Here is a 23,056-nt window from a genome sequence, read left to right on the forward strand (position 1 = left end):
TTTGGCACGTGTGCCGTACGTTGCCGACCCCTGCTCTAGAGACACATTACAGCAAGCTATTCAAAATCACTTTTTAATCTTTAGGATATTTCTGTAATTCAGTTCTGACATTCTTATATTTTCTGGAAAGAACAAACTACACCCAGTGGTTGTGTTTTAATCAAAGGTTTCTGGTAACTGTATAAACCAGGCAAGTGTAGCTTAGAATGGTTTATGCCATCAAAATTCTGGATTGTAAAGATGTATTTTTAATTTGTATAATTCAGGTGTAGTTTTTTTTTCTTATAATTGGGATTTAAAGAGTAGCTCTCCTCTCCGAAAACGGGGTTTAAACTAGACATGTTTTTAAAGGGAAAGTATACTTAAAATTGTGATATTTTAGCATATGTCATTTATAAATAAATGTGACTATGGGGCTCAAAAGTTAAATAACCAGTGATATGTCATCAGTTAGAGTATCTTTGTCCACTTGGAACAGGCTTCTAATTTTGGATTTTTTTTCTTTTTTTGTCTGGACTGGTACCATTTTATGATCATTGCAGTGCTGAGCTCTAGTGCATTGTGCACGTAGAATTTTCAAAGTTTTAAATTCTAAATTAATTAGATTTTAAAATAAATAAATACAACTGCACCAAATTCCTTCCCCTTCTCCCTGCCTTTATTTACAATCCCACTGTATCCTTGAGCAACAGAAAGGTAAAACCCATCATAAACTTGAACATACTTTTATTTTTTTCTTCAGATTTATTTTCATAAACACAGAATATCAAATTTGAGAACATCAGAGGATCCTTCAGTATAATATGGCAGTGGAAATTATTTCCAAATTTTTAGTTTGGAGTGAAGCATCATTTGAAACTCAGTGTTTATTACCCTACTCTGTTTTATAAGGATGTGTTAGGTAAGAGTATCTGATACTAACAGTTATAATTTGGCTGCTGAAAGATACAAAATCATTTTGCAGTGATTGCTTCAAATTTTCATACTAATGGCCCTTCAGGGCACATTTCTCTTTTAGAAATATAGCACCTGAAAACTTCAGTTATTTAATATCACTGTTTTTCTGCAGTCAAATAGCTCCTTGTTTGTCTTTGAATGAATGTTTAAACAGAAGTGAAATTACATAGCAAATGAGCCACATTTCACATGTATCAGATGTTTTAACTGACTTCCTAGGCACACTTTTCAAAAACACAAGACTCTTGCAGATTGCAGAACGTCAGGATGGCTTTAACTGTTGGTCCTATGCTATTGTTAAAGATATTTAAACAATTAATTGCAGCTGCTGAAAGGAAAAGGTGAAACATACTTTCTCTAATAAATAGTTTATGTGCAATGAATGTAGACTTCTTTGCTTCAAACCCTTTTGTCAACAGGTTGACAAATGAGGTAACAAGTATCAATGATACTATTATAGTTTCTGTATTGTATTTTCTAAATAGATGTAAATAAACATTTAACATCAGGGAAGATATGATTTTTTGTTTTTTAAAGAGAAGATTCAAATTGCAACTTCAGAAGGAAGTGCTGTGAAGAAGTATGACAGGTTTGTAGCAGTGGAGGCTTTCCTTTCATCTGGGGCTCAGCAGGAGGTGAAATGTCAATATCTTTGAGTTCCACTGGGAGTAACTGTTCCTTGGTCTTCTCCAAGGAGTATGGACATCTCTCTGCCTGTCTGGTGATAAATTACTGCAAATGAAAAGCTGTAGTAGCTCTTGCTATGCTTGTAGAGAAAGGAAGTCTGTTTACTTCTGCTACAAACTGTCAATTAGATTTTAGTAGGATATTGAAAGGCTAGTTTTAAAAGGGTGAACCTGCATAGGAGAGGAAAATGGAGCGGAAAAACCATTTTACTGTTAATCTGCATTGTTGTGGGAGACGCATTCAAAAGGTAATACAGAGCAACAGTTGATACATTTGTTACAGCCTAACTGTACTTCTGAGATAGATCTTGCTGTGTGTTAACTTTTTTAGACAATGTATATTCAGTTTCTTCCGTTCTTTAATGTACAAAGAGAAAAGAGGGCAAAATATTGCTTCATAACTTAAATACTAGTATGTTAAGACATGGCTAATTAGGAACGTCTGTATTTTAGGCTGCAATAAAATGTGATAGTCTTTTTTGTTTAAACCCGCTGTCGTCCTACAAGTGTAATGTATTGCTCAGATCAGGATCTTATTACTAATGTTAGCATTTACAGACTTTTACTGGAAAAAAATTTATGATGTCCTAAAAAAAATGCCTTTTCTATGTCTGTCCAACATGAGTAGGAATTTAAAATACTGTTTTTTATTTTTAATCCAAATATTTCTCAAGAGACCTTCATCTTCCCAAAAAAAACAGTAACTATTTAAATTTGAGATTTAATTATATGTTAAGTCAAACTGATAACATTAGGCAAGGTCATTTGTAGCACAAGTTTTTCCAAACAGCCCTGCAGACCATTTGACCTTTTATCTTATTCCTATTGACATTGATGGGAGTTTTGCAGTTGATGTCCGCAGGAGTAGGTTGGTATCCCTTAAGCCTCATCTGCATCACCATTAGTATTCAAGTTCTAGGTATTTTCTAAGTACATAGATGAAGACTGGAAATCACTCCAAAGTAGATAGGGACCTTGATAAAAAAAGAATCTTTCTATAAAAGCAGCTGAGCCAACTGATCTAATTTGTATTCATTTGTGGTAAAGGAACACATTGTTTAAATACTGTATTTGAAACTGGCCAATGTTTAACCATTACATTAAAGTAGTATGTCCTGAATATTTTTTTTTTTTTTTAAAATCCTTAACTTTTTTTTTTAAGGGGTTTTCTTCTCTTTCTGTATTTTAGTGCTTTGGGTGGATCTGAGAGCAACAACACAACATATTTGAGACTTGCTCTTGCTCCCATCCCTTTCTTTTCCATGCGTGTTCTAGCTTACTGTCTCTTCAGTTTCAGTGTCAGCTCTGCTATTGCTGTAACTGGCAAACATCGTTCTCGAAAGCCTGGGTTAGAGTGTGAATGTGACGCTGAGGAAGGTATCAGAATAATGGAACTGAATGCAACCCAAACAGTGATGCTGACTATGCAAAGTGATGTCAAATGTACAGTGTAAACAAATGGAAAAAATAGGGAGTGTTTCTTCTAATCTTTCAGTTCTTGTAATTTGAAGGGTTTCTTATAACAACTGTAGGCACAAGGTTGTTGGCCAGCATCATGATTTTTCCAGCTGACTTGGTGTCCCTTTTGGTGCTGCAGTTTTGCTAACCATATTTATTTCAGGAAGAGTGTTTTGAAATCAGTTTTTAAAGAGTATTTGATATTCTTCCTCAGCTATAATAAATGTGTATGGTAGCAACTTTTTCTGGTGCTCATGCTGATATGACATTTGATATTCAATATATCCCAGAGTCTTGGAGAAAATTTACTGAGCCAAATTTACCGTTTACATAAATGAGTGCATTCCACTATAATGGAGTCACACCTTTTGCTTACGCTGTTGATGAATTTGGCTCGTTGCACGTAAGATCCATTTCCATGGTCATAAACAAAACAAAAAAACTAAAGTACAGCATAAAGGAATCATGAAGATAAAATAGTAACAAATTTAAAAATCATGTTTTCATGAGGGAAAAACAAAGGTGGGTTGAGCACCGACTCACAGAAGTACTTTGTAATAATGAAATACTGATGCAACAGGCAACTTGGGGGTGGAGGGGACTTGCTATAAATATCTATTGAAGCAGATAATTTTTTTCCCCATATAAGACTAACCCGTTCCTTTGCCCCTTTCCTCCACCACAGTACAGAGGAAAGCGAGTTCATAATGCAAACTACTAAGCATTAGAATGTTATTTCTAGTACAGAATTAGAAGGATATCTTTTCATATATTTTTAGTAACTGTAGAACTTTCCATCTCCAAAGTGCAGTACAAACATTAACTAATTTTACCACATCATCCCTGGGAGGGTAAGCATTAACTCCAGCTTACTGATGATGAAATGAAGATAGAAAGGTTAAGTGACTTGCATAGCAAGTCGGTGGTAGAACGGAAATTAGGACTCAAGAGTTTCTGATGACAAAGCGTGTGCGCCATATAATCAGAGAGCACCTCTCTCACTTACCAATAGAATGTTAAAACTTGCTAGTAGATGCGGTCTGTACCTGTGGAGTTTAAAAAAATTACTGTTGTAAGAATTTTCAAGGTTACTGGGGAGGCTTGCCACTGGTGTGATCAGGCTCAACTCTTTCTTTCTATATTTCTTTTGCCAGAGTGAACATTTTGTTGATTACCAAGCTTTTATGAACATTTATACAAAGGGGGGGAAATGCTTCTTGAAAAGCTTTTTGACTGCATCAGTAGGCTTTCTTGGATATGAAAAAGGCATTTAGAACACAATAAAGAACGTATTTTGTATATGTAGCCATGAAAGCTAGATCTTTTTTTTTAGAAAAAAAAAAAAAGATGCATTGCATTTCTCAAAAGTAGATAATTGCTTTTCTTTATTTAAAAAGAAAAAATGCTTGACAGTGAGATTATAACATTTTACTGAATAATGTAAGGTCTCTTGTTTTCTTGCACAGGTTTCCACTTGAGTGGCACGGTGACAGATCCTGCAATGCAATCGGAGCCAGAAACTGTTTGCAAGGTAGCTATCAGCTTTGATCGTTGCAAGATTACCTCAGTGACGTGTAGCTGTGGAAACAAGGACATATTTTACTGTGCACACGTTGTGGCACTCTCTTTATACCGGATCCGCAAGCCAGATCAGGTCAAACTGCATCTTCCCATTTCAGAGACACTCTTTCAAATGAACAGAGACCAACTACAAAAGTTTGTACAGTATTTGATCACAATGCACCACACAGAAGTTTTGCCAACAGCTCAGAAATTAGCAGATGAAATTCTTTCTCAGAATTCAGAAATCAATCAAGTCCATGGTAAGTTTAGCAACTGCTTTTCCTTGTCTTTCCTTTGTTCACCCGTTGTTTGTTTTTCTTTATCTATTTTCTCAACTCCGTACAAAAAAAAGGTATGTAAATGTGGATCATTATTCTACCATTACTTTAAGATGGCTTGAAAAAAACCTGCTAGTTTGCAAGAGAAACCATGTATAAGCAATAAGAATGATCTATATTGCAATATCTTATAACTAATGTAGCAATGTAGTCTGCCATATTACAATAATATATTTGTTTCTGCTCTTCTTTCTACAGCCATCTTATTAACAATACCTATTTTGCAGTAAATGTACTGACTATGTTTTTGATAGTTTCTCTTTACTGTTCATCTTTGAAATTCTGCTTATCCATAGCTTCATTTCTAAGGCGCTTTTAAAAGAAGCAGAAAAACAGATAAAATCTGTTTTTAATTTTCTTTCATTACATTAAGTTTTCTGCGGACCTTTTTGTTTGGGTTTTGTTCTGCATTGGAGTCAGGAGAGGAAATGAGAAAGGATAGTGTATTAAAAATATCAGGCCAATTGGCAAAAAACTGTTCTAGCCTAGCCATTGCAGTAACATTAGGTTCAGTTGTTCGGTGAGGAAGCATATTTGACTTACTTTGTTCATTAAAGTGCCACTTGGTTTTGTTCTGCTATAGTGCCCAGTATGTAGGGACTTTCTAAACATTTACGAAGATTGGCCCCTGCTCATAGGAGCTTTCAATACAAGGACAAACAAGTACACAAATGTCAGAGTAAGGAATAAGAATATGCAATTTGTATGTACAAGTCAATTTGATTCACTGTAGGCAGTACAGCACAAGTGGATCTTTCAAGTGGACCAAAATCTGGACATGGGAGGGCCTTCCAGATGGGAGCCACATAGAAGGCACAGAGGATTGTTTGAGAATCAGATGGAAAGGTGAAGTTGGAAGCAATGGTGGAGTGGCAAAGATTCGGGGACAACATGACACTTGACAATGCAGGATAACTAGGGTGGGGGGAGTGATATGTGGCGCTTTGATGGTGTTGACCAGAAGCTTATATCTGATAGGCTACTGGATGGGAAGCCAGTGGAAGGACTCGGAGAAAGAAGTTAAATGATCGAGGAAGATGAGTTTAGTGGCAACATTTTGTCTGGGCTGCGGGAGGGCAGTGTGTGTGTGTGTGTGTGTGTGGGAGGCCGGAGGAGAGGATTAATCAAGATGGAATATAATAAGAACCTGAAATGAGAGAGTTGGCTGTGAAGGTGGAGAAAATAAAGGACTGATTAGATGAGGAGGAAGAAGCAGAAGGATTTGGAAATAGCATTAATGGGTGGGGCAAGGGATTGGAAGAGTGAAAAATAATGCCCAAGTTGTGGGTCAGAGTGACATGGAGGTTGGTGGGATAGCCTACAGTGATAGAAAAGAGGGGAAGAGAGAGATGCTGAAAGGAGGAAAAAGGTCAGAGAGGTAAGAGGACAGCTGGGAGAGGAGCAGCAAGCATCTTAAAGTCCCATGAGGCTAAGATGTCAAAGAGGAGAAGCTCCACAGTAACAACAAAAGCAGTACAGGGGTCAGAGGATGAGGCTAGAGTAGAGAGAGCTGGGATGCTATACAAAATTAAAACTGTAATTATACTAATCCTAGATACATTGGCCTAGAAAAACCAGCCACTTTATTCAGTTTGAAGTGGGGCTCCCTTCCAATTGGTAGTACTTAACTTCTAACATGCCTTTTAAAATGTTTATTTTAAAACTGATATTGAAACCAAAACAATAAAAATAAAAGAAAACAAAGGTTGTAAAGCACTAAACAAGCTTTTGAAAGTGTTCATTTAAGTGTATGGGTAGGATGGGTTAAGAGCATCTATAAAACTAAAATGTTTGTCAGCTTGTGTGCATTGCAATTACATTTGCCTGAAAACTGTAGCAATAAGCCTATTTTAATTGTCAATATAATTATCTAGTAATCAAACCGTGGCAGGAATATACAAGTAGGAAATCCAACTTCAAATCCAACCAAACCAAACCAATGATCCACTACAACCTGTTAAGAATGGCTTACAAGAAAAGGGACCTCTACCTCAGAAAAAGGTTTAAAAAAAACCCAACAGAAAAACAAAAACTATATCCTTGATTTTTAAAAAAAAGATATTTACCAAGTTAAAATGGGTATAAGTTTCTGTTAAGAAAAAGTAGAACTTTCTAATACACAGCAAATAAAGAGTATTCCAGCTGCCCGTGCTCTCAAATCCAGAGTTTTAATTGTTGTTTCCTCAATTTTTTTATTTGAAAAATATAAAAACCTGTTCCACAAAACCTATTAAACAATTAGTTTTGAGTTCTAACCGTATTGACAAACAAAAGGGTAAAATGACTATCCAATCTGCCACATCCCCGTTGCCGTTAAATGAACTTAGCTAGTTCCCAGAACAAACTTTTTTTTTTAATAGCAAGTGTGATGTATACTCTGTTTCGAATGCAAACCATGTTTTCTGCATTTGTATTGCCATGGACAGATTACTAAAATCTCTATATACATGGACTTCACTGGTCACCTTTGTATTAAGATAACTGTTCACAGATGAATGCTGCTGAACACTATTTAGAGCACAAGTTGCAGAAGTCGCCTCCAAATCTGATTATGGCATGTCTTTAAAGTGCCATGCTGCACCTCTTAGTAAATGGAGAGTGATCTTGGGGTGACATGGTCAGAACAATTGAGCCAGGAAGATAATTTTGGCAGCCGCATTTTGAATGGATCTGAAGGGGACAGCATAGCTATCAAAGATAAAGAAGAGGCTTCAGTGGTGAAGATGAGGGAGGAGTTGCCTGGAGAAGATACTGAATTTTGCAAGTCTAAAGCGGGAAGAAGGAGCAAAACTTGGACATGGCCTGGGTATGTGAATCTATAGAGAGCAGAGTTAATGACAAGGGTATGGTTATTGGCTTTTCCCTTGTCAATTGTCCTAATCTAAGTGTTACCTATCTGACAAGTTCCCATTCGCTTAGTGGCTGACGCTGGGGATTGAATTGGGGACTTCTTAAGGCACAAGTCCCTACAGCTTGAGCCAAAGAGACAGGCACTGTAAGAGAGGGCTGTAACAGACTTGTCTGTTGTGGTTTGGGCACAAGGGAGAGCACATAACACGCTAACCAGTGGGTTACCTGAGCATTGACTGGGGTCAGTACCAGGTTGTAAGGCCTTCAAGGAACACTGAGAGTAGTGCTGATGGTTCAGTAAGTGGCTTCTTCTTGATTGGTATTGCTGTAATCCTATAAAACTGGTTTGTGAAGTCATTGTGCTCTTTGAGATACTGTCCTTTTAAAATGAGGCCAAGTCAATGCTAGGCATACTTTGCTAGTGTAGGTATATCGGCTAAGTGCTCCTGGTGTGGATGCATCTCATACGAGCAACACTGCTAGTTCTAGCATGCCTACCCTTTCTCCCCCAAGGGAAATAAGCTAAATCAGCAAAAGTCCAATTTTCCAGTATGACACTGTCTACACTATATGGGCTTTTGCTGCCACAGCTAGGTGTACGGGTCGCAAATTACACCCCTTACCAACATAGTAATGCTGGCAAAAAATTGTAGTATAGACATGGCCTGCAATGTAGAACTGAGGTCCAAGATCTTGTATGCCTGCCAACACTTGCTTTTTTTTGAAGGACTGAGTGAGAAAACAAATATTTTGCTAACAAATAGGAACTTCCCCTCTCTTGGATAAGTACAATTAACATGTTAATACAGCTGTTCTAGTTGGTTCCATTTGCAGAACTATACAGGGCTTATCTGTAACTTCCAAATGGACTTCTTGTCCTAAATCATGTAGGACAAGTTTTTCTAAAGCCTTGTCTACACTAGGAGTTGAGGTTGAATTTAGCAGCGTTACCTCGATTTTAACCCTACACCCATCCACACAACGAAGCCCTTTTTTTCGATTTAAAGGGCTCTTAAAATCGATTTCTTTACTCCACCCCTGACGAGGGGATTAGTGCTGAAATCGGCCTTGCCGGGTCGAATTTGGGGTACTGAGGATGCAATTCAACGGTATTGGCCTCCGGGAGCTATCCCAGAGTGCTCAGTTGTGACCGCTCTGCATGGCGTGCTCAACTCAGATGCACTGGCCAGGTAGACAGGAAAAGCCCCGCGAACTTTTGAATCTCGTTTCCTGTTTGGCCAGCATGGCGAGCTCACCTGCACAGGTGGTCATGCAGAGCTCATCATCACAGGAGACCATGCAGTCCCAGAATTGCCGACGAGCTCCAGCATGGACCGAACGGGAGGTATGGGATCTGATCACTGTATGGGGAGATGAATCCGTGCTGCCAGAACTCCGTTTGAAAAGACGAAATGCCAAAATATTTGAAAAAATCTCCAATGGCATGAAGGGCAGAGGCTATAACAGGGAACCGCAGCAGTGCCATGTGAAAATTAAGGAGCTCAGGCAAGCCCACCAAAAAACCAGAGAGACAAACAGCCACTCCGGTTCAGAGCCCCAGACATGCCACTTCTGTGATGAGCTGCATGCCATTCTAGGGGGTGCAGACACCACTACCCCCACCCTGTGCTTTGACTCTGTCCAAGGAGTGGGAGGCAACACGGAAGTGGGTTTTTGGGGCAAAGAGGAGGAGGTTGTGGATAGCTCACAACAAAGAAGTGGAGAAACCGGTTTCCCCAACAGCCAGGAACTGTTTATCACCCTGGACCTGGACCCAGTACACCCTGAAGCCACCCAAGGCGGGCTCCCGGACCCTGAAGGCAGAGAAGGGACCTCTGGTGAGTGTGTACCTTTGTAAATATTATACATGGTTTAAAAGCAAGTGTGTTTAATGATTAATTTGCCCTGGCATTTGTGGCCAGAACAGCTACTGGAAAAGTCTATTAACTTGTCTGGGGCTGGAGCGGAAATCCTCCAGGGACATTGCCATAAAGCTCTCCTGGATATACTCCCAAAGCCTTTGCAAAAGGTTTCTGGGGAGGGCAGCCTTATTCCGTCCTCCATGGTAGGACACTTTACCACGCCAGGCCAGTAGCACATAGTCAGGAATCATTGCAGAACAAAGCATTGCAGCATATGGTCCTGGTGTTTGCTGGCATTCAAACAACATCCCTTCTTCATCTCTCTGTGTTACCCTCAGGAGAGTGATATCATTCACGGTCACCTGGTTGAAATAGGGTAGCTTTAGTAAGCGGACATTCAGAGGTGCCCGTTCCTGCTGGGCTGTTTGCCTGTGGCTGATCAGAAATCTTCCCCGCTGTTAGCTACATGGTGGGGGGAGGGGTGAAGCCATCATCCCAGAGAATTGGGTGTGTGTGTGGGGGGGGGGGGGAGTAGTTGGGTTTCTGCTGCATTTGAACCCAGAAACCGCAGATCCTCCTTTTAAATTGCCAACCCATTTTTAATGGCCAACCCAACGGCTACTTCTTATGGGAAATGAGGGTGCTGCTGTTTGAAACCATTCCTACATGTTATGAAGGTTAAAGAAGCCGAAAGCTGCCTGCAAGCCAAATTCTGTTGCCCGGCCCTGCATGAGTGATCTCTCACACCAAACCGGCATACCCTCAATAAGAGGCAAAATGCAACCTTGTAATGAAAGCACATGTGCTATGTAATGTTAACAGCAAGGTTTACCATGAAAGAGTGTACCCATTGTTCTATAAAATGTGTCTTTTTAACTACCACTCTCCCTTTTTTCCTCCACCAGCTGCATATGTTTCTCCTTCCCAGAGGCTAGCAAAGATTAGAAGGCGAAAAAAACGCACTCGTGATGAAATGTTCTGACCTCATGCTGTCCTCCCACACTGACAGAGCACAGCAAAATACATGGAGGCAGACAATCTCAGAGTGCAGGAAAACACCATATGGCCACGAGGAGAGGTGGCGGGCTGAAGATGGTAGGTGGCATCAGCTTGCTGAAAGAAGGCAGGAGTCAATGCTCAGGCTGCTGAAAGATCAAACTAATACGCTCCAGCATATGGTTGAGCTGCAGGAAAGGCAGCAGGAGCACATACTGCCACTACAGCCCCTGTGTAACCAACCGCCCTCCTCCCCAAGTTCCAAAGCCTCCTCACCTAGACACCCAAGAATGTGGTGGTGGTGGTGGTGGGGGGGGCTCCAGCCACCCAGCCACTCCACCCCAGAGGATTACCCAAGCAACAGAAGGCTGGCATTCAATAAGTTTTAAAGTGCTGTGTGGCCTTGTCCTTACCTACTCCACCACCCCTCCCGAGCTACCTTGGCAGTTATCCTCCTATTTATGTGATGAATTAATAAAGAACGCATGAATGTGAAGCAACAATGACTTTATTGCATCTCCAAGCGGGGATTGAGGGGGGGAGGGGAGGGTGCTTAGCTTACAGGAAAGTAGAGTGAACCCGGGGCGGGTTCCATCAAGGAGAAACAAACAGAACTTTCACACCGTAGCCTGGCCATTCCTGAAACTGGTTTTCAAAGCTTCTCTGATGCGCACCGCCTCCTCCTGTGCTCTTCTAACCACCCTGGTGTCTGGCTGCGTGTAATCAGTGGGCAGGCGATTTGCCTCAAACTCCCACCCTGCCATAAACGTCTTCTCCCTTACTCACACAGAGATTGTGGAGTGCACAGCAAGCAGCAATAACAATGGGAATATTGGTTTTGCTGAGGTCTAACCGAGTCAGTAAACTGCGCCAGCGCGCTTTTAAACGTCCAGATGCACATTCTACCACCATTCTGCTCTTGCTCAGCCTATAGTTGAACAGCTCCTGACTTCTGTCCAGGGTCTCTGTGTATGGCTTCATGAGCCATGGCATTAAGGGGTAGGCTGGGTCCCCAAGGATAACTATAGGCATTTCAACATCCCCAACAGTTATTTTCTGGTCTGGAAAGTAAGTCCCTTGCTGCAGCTGTTGAAACAGACCAGAGTTCATGAAGATGCAAGCATCATGTACCTTTCCTGGCCATCCCATGTTGATGCCGGTGAAACGTCCCTTGTGATTCACCAGTGCTTGCAGCACCATTGAAAAGTACCCCTTGTGGTTTAGGTACTCACTGCCTTGGTGCTCCGGTGCCAAGATAGGGATATGTGTTCCGTCTATGGCCTCACCACAGTTAGGGAATCCCATTGCAGCAAAGCCATCCACTACAACCTGTACATTTCCCAGGGTCACTACCCTTGATATCAGCAGATCTTTGATTGCGTTGGGTACTTGCATCACAGCAGCCCCAACAGTAGATTTGCCCACTCCAAATTGATTTCTGACTGGTAGCTGTCTGGCGTTGCAAGCTTCCACAGGGCTATCGCCACTCGCTTGTGAACTGTGAGGACTGCTCTCATCTTGGTATTCTTGCGCTTCAGGGCAGGGGAAAGCAAGTCACAAAGTTCCATGAAAGTGCCCTTACACATGTGAAAGTTTTGGAGCCACTGGGAACCGTCCCAGACCCACAACGCTATGCGGTCCCACCACTCTGCTTGTTTCCCGAGCCCAGAATCAGCGTTCCACACCATGAACCTGCCCAATTGACACCATTGTAGGGGGCTGTACTTTGTGAGAAGTCTATGTCCATGTCCTCATTAGTCTCGTCACCGAGCTGCAGTCGCCTTCTCCTCGCCTGGTTTCGCTTATCCTGCTGGATAATGCGCACAGTGTTTATAGTGCTCATAATTGCCGCGGTGAGCTGAGTGGGCTATGGCGTCTGCGCTGAAAAAAGGCACAAAATGATTGTCTGCCATTGCTCTGACGGAGAGAGGGGCAACTGACAACATGGCTTACATGGTTGGTTTACAGGGAATTAAAATCAACAGAGGGGGTGGCTTTGCATCAAGGAGAAACAGAATGGCCCCCTCAAGGATAGAACTCAAAACCCTGGGTTTAGCAGGCCGTTGATTTCACGGAGGGAGGGAGGAAGGGGGGAGAAAATGAATACAAAACAGATCTGTTCTATTTCTTGTTGTGATCCACTTCATCTATCTTTATACATCTTGTTGGCAGCAGACGGTGCAGTACGACTGCTAGCCATCATCATCTCCTGGGTGCTTATTAGAAGACGGTGTAGTACGACTGCTGGCAGGACTGAATCGCCATGAGAGAAAACTTAAAAGGGAAATGACCTGGCTGAGTCACTCCCATGTTTGCCCAGGCGCCTCTGACCAACCTCACTGAGGTCGGCTAAAAGAGCACTCTGGAGTACAGCGATGATGGCTACCAGTCATACTGCACTGTCTGCTGCCAAAAGGCAATGAGCTGCTGCTGTGTTGCAATGTAGTACTGCATCTGCCAGCACCCAGGAGACATATGGTGAGCTGAGCAGGCTCCATGCTTGCCATGATATGGCATCTGCATGGGTAACCCAGGAAAAAAGGCGCGAAACGATTGTCTGCTGTTGCTTTCACGGAGGGAGGGAAGGATGGGCCTGATAAGTACCCAGAACCACCCACGACAATGTTTTTGCCCCATCAGGCATTGGGATTTCTACCCAGAATTCAAGTGAGCGGCAGAGACTGCGGGAACTGTGGGTTAACTACCCATAGTGCAACGCTTCAGAAGTCGATGGTTGCCTCAGTACTGTGGACGCACTCCACCGACTAAATGCACTTGGAGCATTTTTGTGGGGGGGGACACAATCGACTGTATAAAAACATTTTCTACAAAACCGACTTCTATAAATTGAACCTAATTTCGTAGCATAGACATAGCCTAAGTCTAGATGATATATACCCAAGAGTTCTGAAGGATCTTATCAATTACATGGCTAAGAAAAATCATGCAATGTCATTAAGAAACTTACCCTCCAATCCTTTGGTGCAGTTAACATATGTTGCACCTGTGTTTTATAAAAGACTCTCTTAACGATCCAGAGAATTACAGACCAGTAAGCCTTCTATACCTCGTAAATTGACTTAAAAACCCACACTATATAGGTAGGATCTAAGCAGTTTCGCCAGACTCTATTTGCTTTTGTAGAAACCAATCTGATAGAATTCTTTGAATGTATGAAGTAGTGCATAAAAGAGAACCTGTTAACCAAGAGACTAATTAGTAGTGGTGTGGTAACCTCTGTAGACACTAAATAGTCCCTTGTGAGGGATAAAATATTTTCCTGGATAAGAAACTGGCTAAAAGACAGAAAACAAAGCGATCATTTTTCATCATCGGGAAGCAGAATACAAACTGCAGGGTGACTTGAGGTTTCATACCAGAACTGGTGATTGGTTAATGATCTGGAAGAAATGGGGTAAGGAGGGTGGTGGCAAAAACTGCAGAAGACAAAAAATTATTTAAGTTAGTTAAAACCAGAGAAGATTCTGAGGAACTCCAGAAAGCCCTAACCAAGCCAGGTGAATGGGAGACACAATGGCTGATGAAACTCAGAGTGTTGATAAACCCAAAGTAATATGTGTTAAAGGAAAAGGAGTACTTGTGGCACCTTAGAGACTAACCAATTTATTTGAGCATGAGCTTTCGTGAGCTACAGCTCACTTCATCGGATGCATGCCACGGCATGCATCCGATGAAGTGAGCTGTAGCTCACGAAAGCTCATGCTCAAATAAATTGGTTAGTCTCTAAGGTGCCACAAGTACTCCTTTTCTTTTTGCGAATACAGACTAACACGGCTGTTACTCTGAAACATGTGTTAAAGGGAAACTCGAACTATTCAGACAGATTACATGGTTCAAAATTAACAGCAGTGACTCAGAAAAAGAAGCTAGGCATCATTGTGGACAGCTCAGTGAAGATCTCAGTTCAGTGTGCAGTTATACCTTAAAAAACAAGTAAAATGCTAGGATTCATAAGGAATGGGGTGGAGAATGATACAGAAAACATTATCCCTATGTACAAATTAGTGGTTTCCCTTCATCTGGAGTACTGTCTGCAGTATTGATTACTGCATCTCAAAAAGGATATTGCAGAATTAAAGGTGATTCAGAGAAGGGTATGAAGAATGAATAGAAGCATGGAAAAAATCTCATATGAAGAGACTGAAAATATTTGGCCTGTGTATTTTGGAAATGAAACTAATAAAAGGACACCAGATAAATGTATACAAAATAATGCATGGTCTAGAGAAGGTAGTTCAGGAGTTTCTGTTCTATGAAACAGGGAGCACCAGAACAAGGGGACACTAAATGATTGTTAGGTATCAGAGGGGTAGCCGTGTTAGTCTGGATCTGTAAAAGTAGCAAAGAGTCCTGTGGCACCTTATAGACTAACAGACGTTTTGGACCATAAGCTTTCATGGGTGAATACCCACTTCGATGGATGCATCCGACAAAGTGGGTATTCACCCATGAAAACTTATGCTCCAATACGTCTGTTGGTCTATAAGGTGCCACAAGACTCTTTGCCGCTTTTAATGATTATTGAAAGGTGTCCAGTTAAAAACTGATAAAAACATATGCTACTTCACACAACTAGACTGTGGACCTCATTGCCACAGGGTGTTACTGAAGCCAAGAATTTAGCAAGATTTTGAGTGATTGGACGTGTATAGATAACATGAATATCCAGTTATAGTAGTTAATGTGAGGAAAGTGTTTTGGGAGGTTTTTTAAGACTATATTGAGGGTTAGGGTAACACTTTTTTATGGAGGACTGATTAACCCACATCTGCCTACTATGGCGTTTCTTGCAACTTCTTCTAAAGCATCTGATGCTGGCCACTCTCAGATATTGAGTTAGATGGATCACAGGTGTGATCCAGTGTGGCTATTCCTGTGCTACTGTGTACTGATTAAATAGGCACAAGTGTTCCTCCCCAAAAAGTGTTTGAAATTTATTGGCAAATGAAGTGATTCAGGTATAAGTTTGAAGCATTTAGGAATCAAAGGTATAATGTAATTGTGACTGTTAATTTGATCGTATGTTGATTTTATATAATTCAAATGGTGCCTCTAAAGTAATTCAGTTTAATTCTGACTACACTTTAATAAAAGTTAATTACCATGCTGTTGTGTTGGTAAGGGTACAGAATCACTGCAGTCTGATAGGCTAAAACAATTCCATTTTTGCTAACTTCAAATTAAAGCATGCTTTTATTTGAAATGGTATTTCTATGCCCTCATCCCCTCCTCTTAATGCTGTCATCAGATGACACTTAAAGGTTTAAATGATCTACTGTTAATTTTATGAATATTTTTACAAATTTAAATGTATCCAAAAAGTTTTTGGAAAGTGTAGGGGACAATTTCCTGGTGCAAGTGCTGGAGGAACCAACTAAGGGCAGAGCTCTTCTTGACCTGCTGCTCACAAACTGGGAAGAATTAGTAGGGAAAGCAAAAGTGGATGGGAACCTGGGAAGCAGTGACCATGAGATGGTCGTGTCAGGATCCTGAACTCAAGGAAGAAAGCAGAATACAGACCCTGGACTTCAGAAAAGCAGACTTTGACTCCCTCAGGGAACTGATGGGCAGGATCCCCTGGGAGAAGAACATGAGGGCGAAAGGAGTCCAGGAGAGCTGGCTGTACTTTAAGGAATCCTCATTGAGGTTACAGGAACAAACCATCCCGTTGTGTAGAAAGAATAGTAAATATGACAGGCAACCAGCTTGGCTTAACAGTGAAATTCTTGCTGATCTTAAACACAAAAAAGAAGCTTACAAGAAGTGGAAGATTGACAAATGACCAGGGAGGAGTATAAAAATACTGCTAGGGCATGCAGGAGTGAAATCAGGAAGGCCAAATAACACCTGTAGTTGCAGCTAGCAAGAGATGTTAAGAGTAACAAGAAGGGTTTCTTCAGATATGTTAGCAACAAGAAGAAAGCCAAGGAAAGTGTGGGCCCCTTACTGGATGAGGGAGGCAACCTAGTGACAGAGGATGTGGAAAAAGCTAATGTACTCAATGCTTTTTTTGCCTCTGTCTTCATGAACAAGGTCAGCTCCCAGACTGCTGCACTGGGCAGCACAGCATGGGGAGGAGGTGATCAGCTCTCTGTGGAGAAAGAAGTGGTTCAGGACTGTTTAGAAAAGCTGGACGAGCACAAGTTCATGGGGCCGGATGCGCTGCATCCGAGAGTGCTAAAGGAGTTGGCGGATGTGATTGCAGAGCCGTTGGCCATTATTTTTGAAAACTCATGGCGATCGCGGGTGGTCCCAGACGACTGGAAAAAGGCTAATGTAGTGCCCATCTTTAAAAAAGGGAAGGAGGAGGATCCTGGGAACAACAGGCCAGCCAGCCTCACCTCAGTCCCTGGAAAAATCATGGAGCAGGTCCTCAAGGAATCAATTCTGAAGCACTTAGAGGAGAGGAAAGTGATCAGGAACAGTCAGCATGGATTCACCAAGGGCAAGTCATGCCTGACTAATCTAATTGCCCCTTATGATGAGATAACCGGCTCTGTGGATGAGGGGAAAGCAGCGGACGTGTTATTCCTTGACTTTAACGAAGCTTTTGATATGGTCTCCCACAGTGTTCTTGCCAGCAAATTAAAGAATGTGGGCTGGATGAATGGACTACAAGGTGGACAGAAAGCTGGTTGGATCGTCGGGCTCAACAGGTAGTGATCAATGGCTCCATGTCGAGTTGGCGGCCAGTATCAAGCGGAGTGCCCCAAGGGTTGGTCCTGGGGCCGGTTTTGTTCAATATCTTCATTAATTATCTGGAGGATGGTGTGGACTGCACCCTCAGCAAGTTTGCAGATGACACAACTGTGAGGAGTGGTAGATACACTGGAGGGTAGGGATTGGATACAGAGGGATCTAGACAAATTCGAGGATTGGGCCAAAAGAAATCTGATGATGTTCAACAAGGACAAGTGCAGAGTCCTGCATTTAGGATGGAAGAATCCCATACAGTGCTACAGACTAGGGACCAAATGGCTAGGCAGCAGTTCTGCAGAAAAGAACCTCAGGGTTACAGTGGATGAGAAGCTGGATATGAGTCAACAGTGTGCCCTTTTTGCCAAGAAGGCTAATGGCCTTTTGGGCTGTATAAGTAGGGGCATTGCCAGCAGATCGAGGGACGTGATCGTTCCCCTCTATTCGACACTGGTGAGGCCTCATCTGGAGTACTCTGTCCAGTTTTGGGCCCCAAACTACAAGAAGGATGTGGAAAAATTTGGAAAGAGTCCAGTGGAGGGCAACAAAAATGATTAGGGGACTGGAACACATGACTTATGAGGAGAGGCTGAGGGAACTGGGATTGTTTATTTTGCAGAAGAATGAGGGGGGATTTGATAGGTGCTTTCAACTACCTGAAAGGGGGTTCCAAAGAGGATGGCTCTAGACTGTTCTCAGTGGTAGCTGATGACAGAACAAGGAGTAGTGGTCTCAAGTTGCAGTGAGAGGTTTAGGTTGGATATTAGGAAAAACTTTTTCACTAGGAGGGTGGTGAAACACTGGAATGCATTATCTAGGGAGGTGATGGAATCTCCTTCCTTTGAGGTTTTTAAGGTCAGGCTTGCCAAAGCCCTGGCTGGGATGATTTAGTTGGGGATTGGTCCTGCTTTGAGCAGGAGGTTGGACTAGATGACCTCCTGAGGTCCCTTCCAACCCTGATATTCTGTGATTCTATGTATCAGTGAAGAGTACTAAAGTATGGCTTGAATAAGTGGTTTGGATAGGTTTGACTGAAGATAGAAACATTGCTCAAAAATGAGGAGTGGGGGAAGTGGACAGTTTTAAAACATAGATATTGTTTGTATTTTAACCATATTTGATGGATGGTAGTTCCTAAGCAGTCTGCACTATACAGGCTTTTTTTTTTTTTTTTTCCTGTGCCAGAGTCTAAAAAGTCAGAACCCTGGTAAATGCAGGTTTGAAAGAGAAGTGTAAGCTCCTTGTTTCACTCTCACTTTCAAATATTGTTCTTTTAGAGTGAAATTTCTACACTTGCAGCATTCTGTTCAAAGGTTAAACTTAATTCAAAAGCTCAAACCAAGTTATTTAAGATGTTTTAAGCAATGTCAACAAGAAAAATGTCTTTTAATAGTCTTCAGAAATTTAAATTAAAAATAAAAATGATTCTTCAGCTCAGAACTTGAAAATGGGTTAGTTTTTAAAAAGGTAGCTTTTAATTGTCATAATAGTCTGTGGAGACCAGCAGCTTTCTGAAATAATTTGGTTCAGGAATGTCATAAAAGATGTTTGAAAAAGACCTACTGCCCATGCACGATATTTTTAATTATATTAAACATTTTGCTTTTAAGCCATAGAAGCACATATTAAAAATGTATATCCTTATTCATATACTTAACATGTTTGTGTATATGTGTATATGTAAATTAAAAATGGCCATAAATGCATTAACTAAAATCTATTTTAAAGACCAGTCATGACAGATAAGTTAACTAAGCCTGAGGTGAGGAGGGAACAAATATATATGAGTGTCTGAACTGACACCATTTAATTACAGGTTTTTAAATATTTCATATAATTAGTGCATTTCACTTTCAAAGCTCAAACATATGCTAATTAATCCTCATGAAACCTCTGAAGCACATAAGTAATATTTATCCCCAATTTACAAATAGGGAAAGGGAGTTGGTGTTGGTGCTAGGGTTAAACTCAAGAATTTCTGGCTCTCAGTTCTGTGCTCCTTCCAACAACAAACAACACTTCATTACAGATTTAGAGCTTGTTTGGGCCTTCAGCTATTTTAGGCAGGTGTACAGCTGCCTTTATAATGTAACCCCCATTTCCTCCCTGGGGACAAGCAACACTCACCTGTGTGCCTGGGCTCCTGATATTGTTGACAGAAAGAGATCCTGAGTATACCAGTGGTGGTGGTGTATAGGTGGGAATCCTCTATCCCCTACTCTGCTGCAGTCCTTTTACTTGTAAAGGAAATTAAAATTGGCAGTGTATCCACCTGGCTGGGCCCTGTACACACTAAATTGGAGCCTCCATGAATAAGCGTATTCTAATCCATGCAATGGGTCTAACTAAAAGATACCAATTATAAATAATATACACCCAGTATACATTTAGATTAAAGTTAACATACCTTTACTTAACAACGTAAGGAAACACGGTATAACAGACTGAGATTAAATGTCACTACTAATTGAAGTTAGTGGGTGTGGCAGTTTCATCAATCGATTTAAAAAAATAGTTTACAGTAGTAAATAAAACTTATCTAACGTGCATTAAAACTGCCACCATTTAACCCACCCCTGAGTGGACACTCCTCTGGATTTCAGAGTTCTAAACACTTGTTTGTGTGGGCGTGCTTAGAGATCTTGAAGCTGAAGACAACACTTTGTTGATCCAGTGAATCAGTCCAGCCAAGACAACAAGGGGCAGAACATTTCTAATTTAGGATCCTTTCAAGCTGTACACCCCTTCTGAAGATTGGAGTTGTTTTAATCAAATGTCAACAAACTTGGGTTCTGGTTTGATGAGAAGACCATTCTGCTCTTCTCAGACTCAGACAACTCCTTAAAGGCTTTGCTATGCCCCTTTCCTTGCAAGTACTTTCCCAAAAAAGGGTGGTGGTTACTCACACTGCCTTCACTGCAGATCCACCTCAGTCAGCTCTGGGCACAACAACAGTTTCTGCCCTGCTTCCAATGAAGCCAACAAGTCTCTGAGGCTCCCTGCTTGCTCAAACCCCCAGCAAATTCTCAGTAGTTGCTTCTAGCTTCCTAGCAGCAGTTGAGCAGCAGCTCCTGGTATGGACAAAGCTCCACAAAAGCAATCTCATCGCCTCTCCAAAATAGTCTATCATTTGCTCTCCTTAGAAGAAGTCTCTCTCTCCTCCCAAGGCATCATGGGAGTTGTGGACTCCAAGGTTGGATTACAGCGCTCAGGATCTTCTCAATTGGAACACTCTCAGTTGAGTTCAGAGGCCCCGTTAGTAAAGGGTGCCTACAATAAGCAATAGGAACCATGTTTTTTGTTTAAAACTCAGTTTCTGCTACTGCTTTAAACTACTACCCTAGCTAATAAAAAAAAAAAAAATCCTATCTACTGCTCTGATTGGGGGGTGCGGGAGAGAGACACAGGACCTATGAAATATTTACTCTAGTATGAGTGAATGTAGTACACTTGAAAAGTACAATTGAGTGCCCTGGAGAAAAATCTGCTGTTTATCCACAGAACAGGGGTGGCATGGGTAGTGGCAATTCAGGCCTCCATACTGCACTATCACTGTGCTACAGCCCTGACCAGCAAGGACTAATTCTTAGGTGAGAAGGTAGCTTAGAATGGCCATGCCCTTTCAGACATTGCCTCCATGCCTTTTTAGTCCATGACCATTGACTAAGACCGCCAACGGGGTTGTTGAAAAATTAGTGAGTTTTAACAGTAAACTGTTACACCCTGTTGCCAAACAGACAATAAATACACATAAGGAAATTCCTTTTTCCTTTTTTTAGTTAGAAAAAAAGTTAAAGTCAAACCATACTGAGCATAACACGTGCAGCTTTGTGAGAGAGGAGGCTCCAGACACTGCATGAAGTCTCTGTAATACTAGGCTGAGCCACATTTGTGAGCAGACCCTCAGCATGGTATCTTTGACCTTTGTCACCAAGACTTCTGACAACAATGATTAGGGGCACAGTGCTACTGTGGAAAATGGTTTCAGAACCCGGCTGAAACCAGAACATAAACGCCATACATACTGACTCAGATCCAGGGCCATCCCTAGCCATTTTGGTGTCCTACGCAGCCCCCCTGCAGGGGAACTGTGTGGGGTCCCAGGTCTCTGCCGGGGGAGACTTGGGGGGCAGAGGGGAAACTGCCCCCCAGCACTCACCAGTGGCACGGCTGGGAGCTGGTGGTATGGAGCGGGCTGGAGCCAGGTCGCTCCTCTGACTGCTGCCTGTGAGTGCAGGGCACCCGACCCTTGCTGCAGTCCTCAGGGGAAAGGCTGGGGTGGGATGAGGCGGGGTGGAGCAGGGGTGGGATAGGGAAGAGGTGGAGCAGGGGCTGGTGCAGCCCGCAGCTGCATACTTTGCATATGGGTAGGGATGGCCCTGCTCAGACCAGTGGTTCATGTAACCCAGTATCCCATCTTCCGACAGTGACCAGTGCCAGATGCTTCAGAGGGCGTGAACAGAACAGGGTAATTTAGTGAGGGATTCATCCCCTCTCCTCCAGTCCCAGCTTCTGGCAGTCAGAGGTTTAGGAATACCCAGAACATGAGGTTGTGTCCCTGACCATCTTGACTAACAGCCCTTGAAGGACTCCTGAACCCTATTTCTTTCTTGGCCATCACACATCCCCTGACAATGAGTTCCACAGGATGAATGTTCATTATGTGAAGAAGTACTTCCTTTTGTTTGTTTTTAAACCTGTTGCCTGTTAATTTCATTGGGCCAACCCCTGGTTCACGTCTTATGTGAAGGAGTAAATAACACTTTCACTTTCTCCACACTGTTCATGATTTTATAGACCTTTGTCATATCCTCTCTTAATTATCTCATTTCTAAGATGAACAGTCCCAGTCTTTTTACGCTTGACTTTCTTTTTACTCATATGGAAGCTGTTACGTACGTCTATTAATTTTTGTTTCCTTTCTCTGGACTTTTTCCAATTCTAATATATTCTTTTTTGAAATGTGGTGACCAGAACTGAACATAGTGTTCAAGATGGGGACATACCTTTGGTTTATATAGAGGTATTATATTTACTATCTGATTATCTATACCTTTCCTAATGGTTCCTAACTAACATTGTTGGCTTTTCTTTACTTATCTGTTTTAATTTATCAGTTTGTTCTACAACATATTCTATTGACACCTCAATCTTGGACAGTTCCTCAGATTTGTTACCTAAGAAGAATATCTCAAGTATGGGACTTTTTGTTACATCCTCTGCAGTGAAGACTGATGCAAAAAATTCATTTGGCTTCTCTGCAACAGCCTTGTCTTCCTTGACTGTTCATTTAGCACCTCAGTCACCTGTTTCGGGTATATTTTTTTTTAAAAAATTGCTGTTTAGTTTTTGTCTTTTGCTAGTTGCCCTTCAAATTCTTTTTTGGGCTTCCTAATTCTACCTTGACTTAACAAAGTTTGTTCCTTTCTATTTTCCTCAGTAGGGTTTGACTTTCCAATTTTTAAAGTTTCCATGCAGCTTGCAGGCATTTCAGTCTTAAGACAGCTCCTTTTAATTTCTGTTTAACTAGCCTCCTCATTTCTGTATAGATCACCTTTTTGAAGTTAAATGGTACTGTGGTGTGTTGTTTTGTATTTTCTCCCTACAGAGATGTTAAGTTTAATTACAT

At 41.6% G+C, this 23,056-nt stretch overlaps 1 protein-coding gene across 3 annotated transcripts in view; it reads left to right on the forward strand.

The window, feature by feature from the left end:
• The window catches only part of ZSWIM6 (zinc finger SWIM-type containing 6), a 166,172-nt gene that overhangs the window by 82,948 nt on the left and 60,168 nt on the right, over positions 1-23,056 (forward strand). For all 3 annotated transcript variants that reach the window (XM_084629357.1, XM_084629356.1, XM_084629355.1), the window contains exon 2: positions 4,568-4,924. In XM_084629357.1, coding sequence (XP_084485483.1) covers positions 4,603-4,924 — 322 coding nt within the window. In that variant the 5' untranslated portion in view covers positions 4,568-4,602. The remainder of the gene's footprint in view (positions 1-4,567; positions 4,925-23,056) is intronic.

This window comes from Lepidochelys olivacea (assembly GCF_965140295.1).
Source record: "Lepidochelys olivacea isolate rLepOli2 genome assembly, chromosome: 5".
Classification (NCBI taxonomy): domain Eukaryota; kingdom Metazoa; phylum Chordata; order Testudines; family Cheloniidae; genus Lepidochelys; species Lepidochelys olivacea.